This window comes from Pinus tabuliformis, chromosome 6, assembly GCF_031772625.1.
Source record: "Pinus tabuliformis cultivar Carrire ecotype Pingquan chromosome 6, CPIR1, whole genome shotgun sequence".
In the NCBI taxonomy this organism is placed as follows: Eukaryota; Viridiplantae; Streptophyta; class Pinopsida; order Pinales; family Pinaceae; genus Pinus; species Pinus tabuliformis.
In genome coordinates, this window is record NC_142292.1 from 8781590 (window position 1) to 8798022 (window position 16433).

The window sequence follows — 16433 nt, forward strand, 5'->3', positions numbered from 1 at the left end:
ATTATATAGAGTATATTTTTCTTTACATATATGACCCCCTTTATAGATTCATAGTGAAATATATGATAGTTTCTAAATATCATTAAAGCAGATATCACAATTCAAAATCATTTGTAAAGAAATTTAAGAGAAATTGACAACATCCATCCAAAAAAATAACAATGTGTCATTAACAATTTTCAAAACATGTATAAAATAGCAACATAATACTAATAAAATCACTATTATTTTTAATCAAAACAAGTAAAATTCAAATATGATTAACAAATCAAAATATTTCATGAATATCGTTATTCTACGATAAATTAACAACATACATAAATCAAACTCATCGTATGATTACAAAATCAAAATGTCTCATTGATATAGGGTAAATTCACAACACCCATCTAAACATAACAATGTCATTCTACACAATAATTTCTTCATAAAAAACAATGCATGTGCATGCCTAGCTACCACCACCAAGATCATCCTCATGATCATCTTGACCATCCTCATTACTCTGATCCACATCATCACCAACACCGCAACTATCATCATCATCTCAGGTCCTTCACCACCATCATCCTCATCCTCATCCTCATCATCTCCTGATATATGTTGAACATAATTTGGATCATCGTCTTGGCAATCATTACCTATAGCATTCTGACAAAAAAAATCAATATTACATGTTAGTATTAATTACATAACACAACACATGTTTTTGTTATACAATGTTAACCATAAAATGAGGTAAGATATAATATCTAATAGTACTAAAAAATAAAATGAAAATATGGTTTAAAAGTATATTGGAAATCCAACTAAGATTACATACCATAGAGTCCATCCAAACAACAAATTCAACCCATCTCTTTTGCTGCAGCACCTCCTTTGCCAAATGATTTGGAGGTCTTCCATATTTTAGTTCCTATCAATCAGTAAATAGGGAGAAATTAGATAACAATGACTTTCTTCTAGTACAAAATTTATTAAAAAAATATCACATGTTTAATATACTTACAAAGGTTGTTATCAGTGCTTTTAAACCTTTCTGGCCACTACGATGAGTGACTTTTGTCTTGGTTAACCTCGCCTTGGATGCCTTGTCCTTAAACATAAACCAATTCAATTTATTTTCACACAAATACATGTCTAAGATACTTATAAGTATTAATACATTCTAAATAATGTTTAATGAAAAATTCAATACCTGAATTTTTATTTCATATATCTTATTTATAACATTTTAATTATTACAATAATACTCTTGTTACCAGATATTGTCAGAAGAAATCTTACAAGACCGCTACCTAAGAACATTGGATAGTTGAATGCATTAGTTAACATGTTTGAAGAATTCTATCTTCAAATCTAGATCCATCTCATGTGATTCCCGTATGTGGTATAAATTGTCTTGAAGGTACGTGCATCATTCGACACAAAGCTATTCAGCACAATCGTTAACAAAAAACATCACAACTGCACAATATGAACGGTGCATCAAAATTGGCATTCACACGTCTAAGGTCTTTTTGGCATATCTGGTGTGGGTATAAAAGGTTTCCATTAAATCTCGTAAGCCTTTTTAACTATTATAAATAAACCACTAAAGTAAAACAAACAAATCAGTTATAAGAACTGAAAAGAAAGCTTGAAAAAAGATTAACATTTTCTAAAAGGCAAACACTAGAACACACTTCAAAATACTTTTCCTAAAATACTTCTTCAACCTGGCATCAAATTTGAAGGGCATGGTCATATTTCAATATGAAGTCATACTATATTTTCAACCCTTCTATGTTGGCAAGTTAAAACTAATGTTCCACCAAGACTCCGGGATAGGGAGATGCATGTCTGGGGTGATGCACAGGGGGGGCGTGTGAGAGTACCCTCAAATTTTAGGTAAAATTAGGGGGCAGGGGGATATGGGGGTATATAATTTTTTTAATATATATATATATTCAATAATGAAAGCATAAATACATTGATCCGTACATGATTGAATTAAATAATGAAATACACTGATCCATACTCATCATTCATACTAATACATACATCATTCATTCATACACCACGAGATTCAATAATGAACTAGATTGATCCATATTCATCATTCATTATTCAACATTCTAGAATCTAAATTGATTTAAAAATTAAATTCATCATTCATCATTCTAGATTCTAAATTGATTTAAAATTTAAATTCGTGATTCTAGAATCTAATTAGTACTAACCAAAATAGACTATAGTAGATACTTAAGGCTGAAGATTGGAATAGTAAATTGATATAACTCAAACTCAAAAAAAGTAAAGAGTGAAAGTCAAAGAATCAGTCTAAGGTCATCCATATCTAAAGTCAAGACTCGAAAGTTAAAACTGACGATTAAAAATGGCCAATGAGCATTTTAGGAGTGCCATGGAGGAGGAGGTGCAACAGTTAACTAGTAAGTCAAATAGTGTTGCGCAGCAAGCTGAGTAGACATAAGCTTGGTAACTCGAATGAGTGAGTTAGAGATTGCAAATTAGTTTAGGTTTTGATATTTGTTATGTGTTGTTCTTTTTAATTTTAATTTTTTTTTATGGTTGTTTTATAATTTTTTTTAATTTCTATATTACAACAGTTACTAGAAAAAAAATTAAGCAGAACATGGCCCCCCTCAAAAGGGGTGCTTTTGGGCTTGGTGCTCTTGATTAAATGGTAGTTCCAAACCCTTATATATAATAGAGCCCAATGGAAACATCGCAATTCGCTCATTCCTGAAATCCTAAAAATTGTTATGTCTGATGCATTTTGAGTGGAATCTGAAATTTACTTTCTCCATATGAAATAAAATGAGGTCAGAACCACTCTCAAACATCCTAAGTCAATTAATAGGGCCCTAGGGTTGAATGTTGAGCTTTCCCACTCATAAATTATTGTTTCAAGCAAAATTAAGGGGGAGCACCTAGCCCTTTTTTAGGGGAGCTGCCCAGAAGCACCCCTTTTGGGGAAACACATCCCCACAGTAGGGAAACGTTTCCCCCTGCGTCTCCCTGTGTCTCCCTAAAAGGGGGCGTGGGGAAACGTGTCCCTGAGCATCTTCCCATCCTAGGTGTGTGGGAAGCGTGGATACGTGCACCCCACCATAGGGGACACATCCTCATGGAACACTGGTTAAAATAAACTATTGTTTTCTTACAAAAGCAAAAAATGGATCAAAATTTTAACTATTTCGTATTTTATGTTTAGCACAATTGCAAGTCGTGTGGTAGTACTAAAATAGGATAGATAAACAGCAGTGTTTTTTATAATCACTACATAGTCGAATTCCTATCAATCTTATGTGGAAATGATGTAGCTTGAAGTATCTAAATGCAGTACCAAAGTAGAATTGATACCAATAACCAAACAAGGCAGTGACAGCACAAACAAAATTTGTTGTAGCATCAAACTACAGAACTGTATTATCTAAATTTTTTCCTGGTAGCACTCTCATTTCCGTAAAATGTTTTTAATTCCAATGAACAAAGACTTGCCTGACTCGATAACGAAATTGTGTTCCTTTGACATCAAGGATTTAGAAAAGGATTTAGAAAAGAATTTAAAAAGAACCAATCATAGTAGAAGGATCATTACAGGATCTAAATACTAAAAAATAATCACCATAAAAGAACACTAAACATTAAAAGTTAAAACTAAAGATTGGAGTATCTAAAGAACAGAACCTAATTATTGACAAAAACTAGACATTAAATGAAGGATCGTGGGATCTATGACCCAGTGCCGATAAGAATACAAAATCAACTTCTGCATTCCCCTCATGACCCATCTGGATATGGACTTAAGGAGACCAGAACCAATCTTAATAGATTAATTACAGGATGTAACTGCACAAGCCTAGTACTCCATGAGTCTATCCCCCATCTGCTTATACTAGATATAAACAACACGTTTGTAGAAAGTTAGAAAAATACATTGTACAATCAGGTTGAACTCAATACAGATTCAATAGGACCTACAACACATTCCAGCCACAAAGCTGGAAAGAGCACAATAAAAATAAAAGCAAACATTGAATCTTATCACTGTTGTGGATTTTGTCCTTAGAATGACATGAGACATTCCAAATATGATGCCCAATCTGATATGTTGGCTCTTCTAGCATGGATGCAAAGAGAAAGCAATTACAGTACTTGATCTGTTTTTTATAATATAAGACTATATTTTGCTAAGAAAACAAAGGTATACAAAAAAGCCCACATGCATTACATATCGAATATCATTCCTTCGGGAAAGCCCTAAAAGCCAAGTGTATGTGGAGACTAATATCAAAAGAGGACCTCTGGAATCAGATTCACATTCAGAGATATATTGAGCCCAATTCAGCAGAAGACTGGATTGGAAACCCAAACAAGTCAATCAACAATGCATCCATATTATTGAAAGTACTGACTATAACATTCTCTTTAATAGGCAGATTGCTGGCATGGAAGGTTTGCAATGAGGTTAAGGCGAAGATCAGTATAGACCCATGGATAAGCAGTGGAGCTGAGTACAAGCTTCCAAAAGCAGTGATAAACTCTCTTCAATCTAGACCAGGCAGCTGGACCAGGAAACTCCTCCATTTGCCAGCAGGATTGGAATAGCGCTGAACAGAGAGACGACTCAAAGGCCAAGAAAATATTCAATCAAAAGGATTTATAAACAAATCAAAAGTGTGCCATGCCTATATAAAAGACTTTGATGATGAACATGTCTGGTCTAAAATCCAGCCTTGGGGATTTACACTCCAAAGTTAGGATAAGAATCGTGTACCCTGGACAGACCAGAATGCACACTCTCATGGTGGAAGCGCATCTGGACAAGAACCTTTCAAAAGTTCATTATTTACATGCAGTTGGCAATCTTAAATAGAGCATCCACATAGGAAGTTCTTAAGAGAAGAAATGGATCAAGTCCAAGCAAATGTATCATGTGTAAAAGAGTTGAAAAGAACATAGACCACTTACTGATATTCTGTCCTTAATAAAGGAAATCTGGATGGTTTGACAAGGATAAAGGACTGTGGACAAGGAGGTTATGCTGAAGAGTGCTCTAAAAAGTGGTAGCAAAACTCAGTCCTCAAAGGCCTTCCTCTAATAGTATCATTGGGAATCTAGAAAGATAGAAATGTTGAAATCTTTGAAGACAGGTATATAACTCTTTCAATGTGCCTTCCAAGGTCAGTCAATCTTCTCAAACTTCAAAGCTTTTTCATCAACCCCAACACAGAAAAAGTTGATTCGTGCTCCTATGGACAAATCTGGAACATGGGGATTACTTTGATGGAGCTAGTCAAGGTACCCCCCAAAAAAGGGAAGCCATACGTGTTCTCTATCTCAATAACTCTCACTGTATCAGATTTAAAACAGATTTAGGTGAGGATCAAATAACTACACCGAGCTTATTTCCCTAACAATACTCTAAATTGTTTCCATACCCTTTCCTGCCAACAGTTGTGTTACCATCAACATTAGCATGGCAATGTTCTACTTTAGCCGATCCAACCTATCCCTAGGACTTTCTTCTTCAACTTCTTCATGAGGACCCCTATCATTGTCAGTGCTCTGCTTCTCCATAGCCCTAGCAACAATTCCTATCCACTTCTTCTATAGTCATTGCAGGTGCTTACCTACAGGTCCAACCAAGTATATTCGAACTTGGGCTCTGATACCATAAATGACAGGCTTATAGTCTATCCATTTCACCGACACGAGTTTCCAAAAAATTTACAATCTACCACAATCCCTTTAAGTAATTGCAAGACTAATATAAGGATACAGTAATAAACTACCTCTAGTTGCCTGTTGTTGGATAGATCTATAATGGAAGGCTAGAATGCAAGATAGAATGCAAGAGTAGATCAACTCAATGACCAATTATTGGCTTGAAGATAATTACAATCCCAAGTTCTCTCTGTTCATAACCGAATTCTAATCCATTCCAATGCCACTCATTAGCATACAATAGATGGACAAAGGTTCACACATACAAGGGTCAGTTTCATCCGGTGGCAAGAATACAAAGAACTACACAATGCCACACGCACTGGTTCAAACACCATTCACCAAGAATACTTGAGATGAAGCCGAAATCTTAAAAGGACACCAAAATCAATGAGAGGAAAGAAAAATAAACCAATGATTTAAAGAAATGCCGAGCAAGAATGATTAATTCATTTAACCATCCAGTGACCACACTCCCAAGCGAGAGATACCCCCACATTGGAGCGTACAACCCTGTACAGGGCCTCTCGATAATTAAGAAAATCTTTGTACTAAGCAATGGGTTTAAAGAGCTGTTGGGTAGCTTCCTTGGATTTGTTGGGCTGTATATTGGCCCTCAGTAAGCTACAGGAAGTCAAATAAAACTCTAAAATTTGACAGGTAGCTCATGGTCAAACAGTGAAATCAAGGATTCATTATCATCTTTATGTAAACCACAAAGCAGGATCAAATCCAGAGGGGGGCAGAGTATGCACACCTCTGTAGATTTTAGCAGTCAAATTGCTGCGCAGAGGCAGGTCACTTGTAACACAAACAAGGGGGTCTCATACACAATTTCATGTCTGTCTTGGCTGTAACCCTAAAATAAGATCTAAAATTAGATTATTATTATTAGTATAGAGTTGTTCTTCTAAATAGGAGATCTCTTGTATACTAGATTGAAAGTCTTCCAACAGATGTCTTTTTCTTCTTTTTCTTTTTTCCAAGTTTATAGTTATTTTATTGGGTATATTCGATATCATATGCGGTAAACCAAGCAGAATGCACAGACTTGGAGAAATCAGCATCTGTCCTGGTTTCAACTGAGACCTGCAGCAGCCTACTTGGACAATTTGCCATTTCACTAGCATTTCCAGATTTTTCCAAGTCCAATTGGACTGCTGAGTTTGACTCTTCTCTTTGAGGAAACCAAGCCAAATTCAATTTCTCCAAGTCTGTCTTGTGGCCCAATGTCATATTTGTGCATTGACTTACAAGTATGACTCATACTTGCAGGTCAAATGTGAGTCAGACTCTCACTTCTCGCAATTCAAACTCAGCCATCTGCCTATAAAAGACACATAAAAAAAACAAAATAAAGCACTCATTTTGCTTGTTTATTTGCCCCAATTTCACAGCAGACAACCTCCAGATCGTTAATTGTCCAGGATCCATGCCATTTTACAGTATGAAGTATCTTCTAGATTCTGTAATACCCTGTTTCCCCCCAGTTTGTAAATATGTCTCAATCTCACCGTGAATCACAGCATGGATGTTCCTCAACTTTTTTAAAACTAGAACAGACAACTTATAAATGATGTACGTATGTTTTGTTAGTTAATGAATATTCACCAAACCACTGATTAAAGAATGAAGCACTAGTACTAGCCATGATACTACGAGTGGAATCCGGTGAGGGGACTAGGAGGTTACCTTTCCTGCCAAGTAATTGACCTTTGCCAAAAGTCCCATACTGCCAAATTGCCAGAAATTTAAATTTGAAATTACTTCCCAGAAATCAGTTATTGAGGGAGAGCTGGGTAGTGGGGCAGCCAACCACTGACAGTTATGAAGGGATGAGAAGTAGTTGGATAGAAGGAACTGTCAACAAAAGGTATGGCAAGTACCCACCTCTATTTCCCAAGTTGACCCATGAATCCATCTGCCACAAGCAAGAAAAATTGTGAGTCTTCTTGGGCCAAGGAAGGGGGATGCACGTGGGGGGTTGAGGAAATGATTATTCCATGTGTGGGTAGTGTGCAGAGGAGATAGGAGGTACTGAAAGAAAGTTTACAAGGTTCTGGGAGCGCCCACGAGCGGAGTGAGTGAAAATCGCAAGTGGGCACAGCTGGAAGTTCACAGGCATCAAAAAATGAAACTCATTTGGACTGCTAAAAATCATGCCCAAGGGTATCAAATTGGAGCTGGGTTCATTACTAGATTTTTGGGCCTGCTAAGATACAAATTTGAGTGCTGAAATGGGGCAGGAAAGCATGAACCTGACCTGGGCAAAAAGGCTTGTGAATCTGATGCTAGCTCGGAGAGTTAGCAAGCAGTGAGGGGAGGGCGCTGAGGAACTACACTAGCAATGAAAGGACTCCCCTGTGCTGATAAAATCCAGCTGAGAAGGCATCTGTGGAATTCGTGTAAGTCCCAGGCCCAGTGGGTAGAGGGGTTTCTACCATCTGACTGTATGTGAAGGAGAGTAGCCTTCACACCCAACAATTTCCTCGAGAAAACCAAGTTTCCCCAGTGGTATCATGGCCTGGCTAGGGGGTGGCCAGCCGTGGACATGGATGGATGTAGCTAAGCCTATGGTTGGTGGAAAAAAGGTTCACCATTCTTCAGTTGCAGGCAATTAATATTCAGTTAAGTATTTTTATCTGTTTTCATAATATTTATAAGTGATAATTTATTTGTTTTATGTTGGCTGAATGGATGCAACCTGCTGGGAATGTTTATGTAATAATGATTTCAGTGCATGTACTTTGGGTATAGACTAACTTAGTACATGCACTTGTTCAAAGAAAGCCCTATCAGCACATGAGATTAAAAGTGAAAAATTAGATTACTAATAAGAAATCTACAGGGGTGAAGATTAAGATTGCTAAATCTAATGGAAACCAAATCATACTTTCGTTTAACGCAAAAGGATATGAGAGGAAACCTGATTCAAGCTTAAAGGTTTGCAAAAAAAATTGAGACCCCGTCCCTCAAAGGACATCTAGGGGCTGGGTTTGTTACAGATTCCATGTCCCTCAAAGTGTCAAATGTTTGGGCACTTCGCTTCCAATGTCATCAAAAGAAGGGGAAGGGAAAGCAACTTGTAAAGAGTACAAAAGCATCAGCTCAAGTGGATGAGCTTTCATCCAATCTCAAGATACACTTCTCAATGGTCTCATGCCTGTCATCTGACATCATGTCTGATGTGGACTGGTATGTGGACAGTGGAGCCTGCAAACATACAACCTCTAACAAGAGTACCTTTAGTAGAACTTGGTGATGATGCCACATATCCAGTTGCAAGAGTGGGATCCATCAAGTGATATCCTTAAGCTTACTAAGTTAATGATGTTTTGTATGTACCTAGCTTAACTAAAAATCTCTTTCCAATTTCAGTGATGATAGATCCTACATATAGGGCTAACTTTGAAGATCAACAAGTCCTCATCCTAAATTGCAAGGGAATCCTATAAGAACTTTAGGGTATGATAGTGACAACATGTGTGAGCTTTGACAAAAGAGACTAGGTCACTTGCACTAGTGAATGTTGCCAATCTTGAAAAACATGGTGTGGGCATTGCCAATCTTCAAGGCTGAGAAGAAAGGAGTGTGCAAAGGTTGTGCACTTGGCCAGCATGTAAAGGATGTTTTCCTGGCATTAAACATAGGTCAAGAGGGGTTTCTGACCTAATCAACTCAAATGTATGTGGGCCCATCTCTTCAACTTCCTTATCAAGTAACATTTACTATGAATATTTTATTGATGATTCTTCTAGGAAGTCCTAGACTTAATTCACAAAAACCAAAGGAGTTTGATACCTTTTGCATGAAATCAAGAATCAAGAAAATGTTGATAGTTCCCTACAACCCTCAGTAGTTTGGGGCCTTGATTCATGATCTAGTTCTGCTCATGTGTCTCTGTGTATAAACATGTCTCATCATTGTCTATATTTTGAATAGGTATCCTCACAGAATTTTGAAGGATAAGACTGGAGGAATTCAGAAGCCTCAAGTAACACATCTTTGAGTTTTTCAGTTGTCCTATCTACATTCATATTCCATATGGGAAAAGGACCAAGTTGGAACCTTCTAGTTTGAAGGGAATTTTTGTAGGTTAGAGTGAAACCTCAAAAGCTTATAGAATATACATTCCATCTCAACATAAAGTAGTTGTGAGCAGAGATACCAAGTTTGAAGAAAATGCATGGTCCTCTAAGTCTCAAGAACCTCCAATAGTGACCATGGAGGCAGAAGAGCTTGGTATCCCAAAAACAGATCTGCAGAAATCAAAAAGATCATGAAACGCATACTTAGATCAGCAAGCTTTTGGAAGTGCAAGGGGTGCCTCTTTACCTTCAATTTCAGCTAGAAAGCCTAGATGGCTAATCTAGACATTAAAAGAGGCAACAGAGTAAGTTGGTGCTCCAACTACTTCCCTTCAAATAAGCCACCCTCCTAAAAAGTTCCCTAGTTATGTTGCACTGATATCTTTCATTATTGAAACAAAAACTTCTAGTAACGGCAGTAAGGAAGCAAGTACTGCAAAATGCCATGATGGAGGAATACATCTCCTCCTAAAGAATGATGGGTAGGAGATAGTGCCTAGACTAGTGGAGAAGTCAGTATTTGACTCTAGTTTTTCTTACAACAATCATGCATGGTTAAGCATGCACCAGATAGCAGCATATAAAACTGCAAAGCTCGGTTTGTGGCTGGACGGTTCTCCCATTAAAAAGGAGTTGACTATGAGGAGACTTTTGCTCTTGTTACTAAATATACCTCTATCAGATTTACTATGTCTTTCACAACAATCTTCCATTGGATTTTATATCAAATTTATGTAAAGACAACATTTCTTAATAGGTTGATTAAGGAGTTATATGAATAAACCAACCAAGAGGCTTTTAGGTGAATAGGCTTGAGACCCATGTTTACAAGTTGAAGTAGGCCCTTTATGAGTTGAAACAGGCACCATTTGCATGGCACTCCAAGATCGATGAGTAACTTTCAGATTTGGGTTTCACTGAGACAGATGCAGATTCTAATTTTTACAATTTGGTAGATCATTCTAATCTGCTTGTTTTAGTCCCATATGTAGACAATCTTACACTCACAGGAAGTTAAAAGGAATCCACAAACTGGTGCAGGGCAAAATTGGCAAGAGAATTTGTCATGACTTGAAGCACTACTTGCTGGCTCTAGGGGTGTAGCAAAGTGCAGGTGAAGTGTTCCTTGGACAGAAAAAGTATGTAATTGAAATTCTTAGAAGATTTCAAATGATGGACTGCAAACCCATGGCTACTCCAGTGTATGCAATTGAAATTTTGATGAGATTTCAAATGATGTACTGCAAACCCATGGCTACTCCCCTGTGGTAGTAAATCCATTGTACTTTGCTGATTCTAATTCAGATTTGATGAACATCTGTATACAGGGAATTGATAGGTTTCCTCATGTACTTAGTTAACACAAGGCCTAACATTTATTTTGCAGTCAACACTTTCAGTACATGGTGCAGCCTAGGCAAGTTCATCAGGTTGCCACAAAACACTAGTTCTAATACTTGGAAGGGGGCAGTGCATTTTGCACTGAGATATGTTAGTGATGCAGCTTTTTATTCAATGATAATGGAATAGCATTAACAGGGGTTCTCGACAGTGATCTACATGTTCTGTGCATGTTTTCTAACTGTGTCCGTTTATAGGCTCAAACGACATTCATATTACAGTTTCGATTAGCCTTTAAATTCAGACTGTGCTACTTTCCTGTAGGAGAAGAATCTGTTAAACAAGTGTTACTAAATTCATCAGTTGTTAGTAATTAATTGGATGAATGGCAGTAGTAGAAGATGAAATCAAACGTTCTGTCTGTTTTTATTTCAGAGTGCTTTAAACATGTCTACAAAGAATTAAATGGTGAAGCAGACACCTTGAGGAAGGAAGGACTACAGTTGGCTGAGGGTTCAAGGTTATGAAGTGAAATCAAGGATTGTCATATCTTACACGAACATATTTCTGCATCCTCGAATGGGGATTCTTATGACAGTCAGTATTCTGAAGATGATCCAAGTGCCTCAAAAGAAGAATTCTGAATTTTAGAGAAGTTACAGGACCCTTCAATCAATATCAATGCCTTCTTCAGGCTTAGCAAAGAATGTATATTTTCGTTCTGATATTTCTCGAAGCTTAAAGCATTTACAGAATGTATCTCTTTACACTCGGATGAAATAAAAGATTAGAAAAATTGAGGGAAAATATATCAATATCAATCGATATGTAAGCCAATAAATGCGCCAAAAAAAACACAGATTGAAAAAATATGCCTGCTGTGAGTCTGTGAAAGCAAATATAAGCAGCACCTCTTCTGGAAAATGTGAAGCGGAAATACAAAACAAAAAAGACATCGTGATAAGAGAATATGGGTTGAGAGGGACAAAAGAAATCAAGGCTTAGACTCACCTCTATCCGATTGCATATGAGGATCTGAACCAGCCGCATCGGTTATCCAAAAATGCACCTTTGTCCGTGCACCGATCAAGTCAATCCGCCGCCTGGAAAGAAAAATAGCACAATGCAAATATTTGCAAATGCGTCTACCTGAAAAGGGCGCGCGGCGTAAGAGGCCCTCCTGAAACCCCTCGGAGAAGGATATCTGCGGACTTGAAACCCTACATCCGATATAACAACCCATTTTAAGATATAAATGTTTTAAAAAGTTAAAGAGCGTTGTCGCCGACCCTGAAACCCTACATCGTATATAGAACTAGCATTTGCACAAACCGGTGCAACGTCATAGAAGTAGTGGGATATGGAAGTAGGTTTGTGCAACGTCATAGAAGTAGTGGGATATGGAAGTAAGTAAAAGTAATATTTTAGTAAAATGTTAAATATGTGTTGTATGAATTAATAATTTTATTATATAATTAATAAAAGAATTAATAGAGAAGGGTTATTATTTTAAAATTTAGGATATAATTATAAAAAAAAAATTGAGAGGAAATATTAGTTTTAAGATCAAAAAAAAATTAATTAAAAAGAGCGATAAATTTTAGGTTTAATTCTAAAGCCTCAATGCGAAAGGATATATTAGAACATCCTAAAAAGTCTTTTAAGAAAAATGGTGATTAAAACCTTTTCCAAATAAATTTTAAAGGTTTAAAGCATAAATATAATAAAAGCCGGCATATATATGTAAATAGTAATAAAGAGGTCGACCCCATAAAACTGCCACGTTGCATATTGGGATCTCGCGAGTGGCGTTTTTGTTTTATTGTCCATGACCAAACTTCCGAAGCCTCTAACTTGCGACTTTATTTACACCATATCCATTCAATTTAATTATTTACACCATAACCATTGCAACTTTTAATGTCCATGACCAGACACACGTCTTTAAAACTTGTGATATGAAAGGCGTGACATGGCAACTGTGATATTATATTAAGGTGTGCTATGATGGAGCAGTCGAGTCTGCAACACGTATTGCAATCGGAGGTTTCAAAGTGACAAGGCTTCAAAAGTTGAGATATGGCGGATGCGATATTAATGGCCAAATGTGGAGAATTAATGGTTTTCGATAGAATAAACGCATTCATTATTACTAACGGTTTCTTGAGATTTCGCTCATAAAAGTCTTGGATTATTATGTAATCGGTTATTTGCTAAGTTATTCGCTCTGAATGTTAGTTACTCTCACCCTTGTGTTTCTCTTGACAAGTCAGTCCCAACAAGCATAATTCAACAAAAATGTCTTGGTCGACCAAACCCATGAAGAAACCTGTTGTTCAACAACAATCAGTTGCTCTTCCCCCTGAGTTTGCAGAATTGCTTGCATTATTTACCGATACCACATGCACCTCAAACACCGGAACATCTACCTGGGAGGCCACATATCAACTTTTCGAAGATGAAGAGCCGAGAGTCACAGAAAGAGTAGTCATAGCCGAAGATTCATACCCGGTTTCTGATACTACATATAGTGATCTAGCCAATTCATTCCTCCACAGAATTGTTGCTCAGCTGAACATCCTTCCTTACATGGATATGATCACATGTGTTATTGACCATCTAAACATCGCTGACAGAAACTTTATGACCAAGAGGAACACAATCATCGGCTCTTTCACCAACAAAGATTCGACTCGAATGTACCAGTTGTCGGCAGCTCAGAAGAAATATGATAAGGCCTTCATTGAGAAATTCATGAAGGAAAATCAGGATCAATCTGAAGTCATCAAAGGATGGAGAAGAGATGCCAGCAAGCACAAGCGAGAAAATAAGGGTATGCATTCTATAGCTTCTCTTGTCGGTCCATATTGTTATGTTTCCACTATGATATGTAGATTATTTGGTTACGTCAATACCCAAAATTTTTCAGACCAGTGGGTACCCTTGATTGATGCAGCTATGTTATGGACTGGGGGATTGTTCTATCTAATAATTTAAGTATCCAAATCCTAGATTATAGGAAGAACTGTAGTTTTTTATTCTAGAAAACATTGTTCCCCCATTTTACATGAGTGCCTATGTAATGGATGTTATTTTATTTACTTCTGATTTCCCATCCATGGGATGTAAATGGACCATACAGGACCCTATGTCTATCCACGTTTATCATAGTATTCTCCGGGAGTCAAAATATAGGAAAAAGAGCATCATTCCTTTGTTAATTCTCATACAGAATACAAATTAGATGCATGGTGTGAAGGAAAATGAAATTTACAGGTTTGTGGTTGAAATTTATTGGTGTATCTATAAGTTGTATTTTCATAGTCCAGGGGTTGGGAATACACAATTCCCATCCACTTGAGCTCAATTTTATCTCGCAAAACTTCATTGGGATCTACCTAAACACATATGCAAACATAGGTGAAAATGCCTTTCAAAAGTCTTTCCCTGTCTACTTTGACGAATCTTCCAATAAAATTGCCCACTTTTTCTAAGAGATCTAGATGGGTAAAGTGAATGGGAAAACTGGGAATCTTACCCATACTAGAGTAGTCATCGGCAACATAGTGAGAGGATTGAAGTTGGGAAACCATGGCTTCACTAGAAGACCAACTCATCCCCAAAACCATGGACCTTGGTCAAGGATTTTTTTCTTATCCTCAAGACATTTGAAGATCACCACAAAAAAACATGGGTCTACATCCACCCAAACCAGCGTTCATCCAATCCTATCATAATCGAACAGAAAAACGCTACTTTTTCAATAGAAAACGCTACAATTTTATACCACCCCATTATCAATATCAATTATGCATGGGAACCAATTAAAGCAATTTTTCACATTAATTTTATATGAGAATGAGAACATGTGTTACCAAGCAGCCCATAAAGCCTCATTTTGAATGCCATAGTCACTTAGAAGGAATTCCTCTTGTAGTAGCATCCTCCCTACTAAACTTTGCTAGTGCTAACATTAGAACCACCATTACAACAAGATATCTTTCTAGTGTTGACAACACCATTATAGTAAGATACCTCAAGAGAGACAGAAAATTTAAAAAGTATGATAGTAATACGTATCCAGAAGATGGTATTGAAACTAGTAATTGTTCACGAATCCATAAGATTGTAAGGTCATTCTCATTATCATAATCATTGTCATCATCATCACCATCATCCTTGTCATTGTTATTGCCATCATTACATTATCATCATAATCACCATTCATGCCATCATCATCATCATTATGGACATTGTTTGCAATTGTTCATAATTGTAGATGTTGTAAGAAATATCATCAACCCAAAAAATGTGATCAGTGCTAGAAAAGGGTTGTTTAGGACACATTGATATACATAAGAGAAATAACAACTCTATTTTTGACAGATGATCGATGATGATCATCATCACCACCATTATCATCGTCATTGTCATTTTTATCATCCCCATCATCATCATTAATGTAATTTCTATCGACATTGTTGTAATCATGCATCATCATCATTCATGCCATTATTGTTTTTGATGATGACCTAGATGAAAATGATGATCATGACACCAAAGATAATGCTTATGATTATGACAATGACAACATCTAAAATTGGGAAGATTCGCCAACGTCATTAGCATCGTCATCATCATAATCATTGCCATCATCATCATTGTCATTGTAACCACTATCGTCTTTATCATCATAATCACAATTCATGTCATCGCCATCATCTTCATTTTCATCATTGTCAATATTATTGACATTGTCATCAATTGTTCATAATTGTCAATGCCATAAGGAATATCATCAATGCAGAAAATATGATGAGTGTTGGAAAAGGGATGCAAAAGCGAACATAGAAATGGGGGCAACAATAGAAGTAAAATTGGATGAAAAGTGGATACAACATAAGTAGATGCACAACAACATGAAAAACCTGACACAAAAGTGGATGCAAAAGTAGATGCAGTTGTCAATGCAAACTTGGATGCAAACATGAAGGCAAAAGTGGAAGCAAACATGGGTCCAATGGTAGGTGTAAAACTTGGCACAAATTGTGGTGAAACAAATGTGGATGCAACAACGGAAACAAAAGTATATGCAAAAATGGATGAAACAAAAGTGGATGCAATAGGGGATGCAAACGTGGAAGCAAATGTGGTTGCAATGGTAGGCGCAAGATATGGTGCAACAAAAGTGGATGTAACAATAGACAAAAAATATGCAAAATAAGATGCAAAAATGGATGTAAAAGTGGAAGCAAACATTGATGCAGCAGG

General features: G+C 36.7%; 1 protein-coding gene across 1 annotated transcript; it reads right to left on the bottom strand.

The window, feature by feature from the left end:
* Window positions 1-207: 207 nt before the first annotated feature.
* LOC149256952 (uncharacterized) lies at window positions 208-12351 on the bottom strand. The gene is made up of 4 exons (XM_089368763.1): window positions 12174-12351; window positions 1010-1096; window positions 824-916; window positions 208-651 (listed from the first exon to the last, which is right to left on the bottom strand). The coding sequence occupies exons 1-4, from the start codon at window positions 12210-12212 to the stop codon at window positions 358-360; spliced, it is 513 nt and encodes a 170-aa protein (XP_089224889.1). The 5' UTR covers window positions 12213-12351; the 3' UTR covers window positions 208-357.
* Between the last annotated feature and the right edge of the window lie 4082 nt (window positions 12352-16433).

Excerpts from the sequence above, each read along its gene's own strand:
- LOC149256952 (XM_089368763.1), bottom strand. The coding sequence starts at position 12,212 with ATGCGGCTGGTTCAGATCCTCATATGCAATCGGATAGAG. Across the intron at positions 917-1,009 it reads AAGCACTGATAACAACCTTT|GAACTAAAATATGGAAGACC; the intron begins GTAAGTATATTA and ends ACTGATTGATAG. Across the intron at positions 652-823 it reads TTGTTTGGATGGACTCTATG|AATGCTATAGGTAATGATTG; the intron begins GTATGTAATCTT and ends TTTTTTTGTCAG.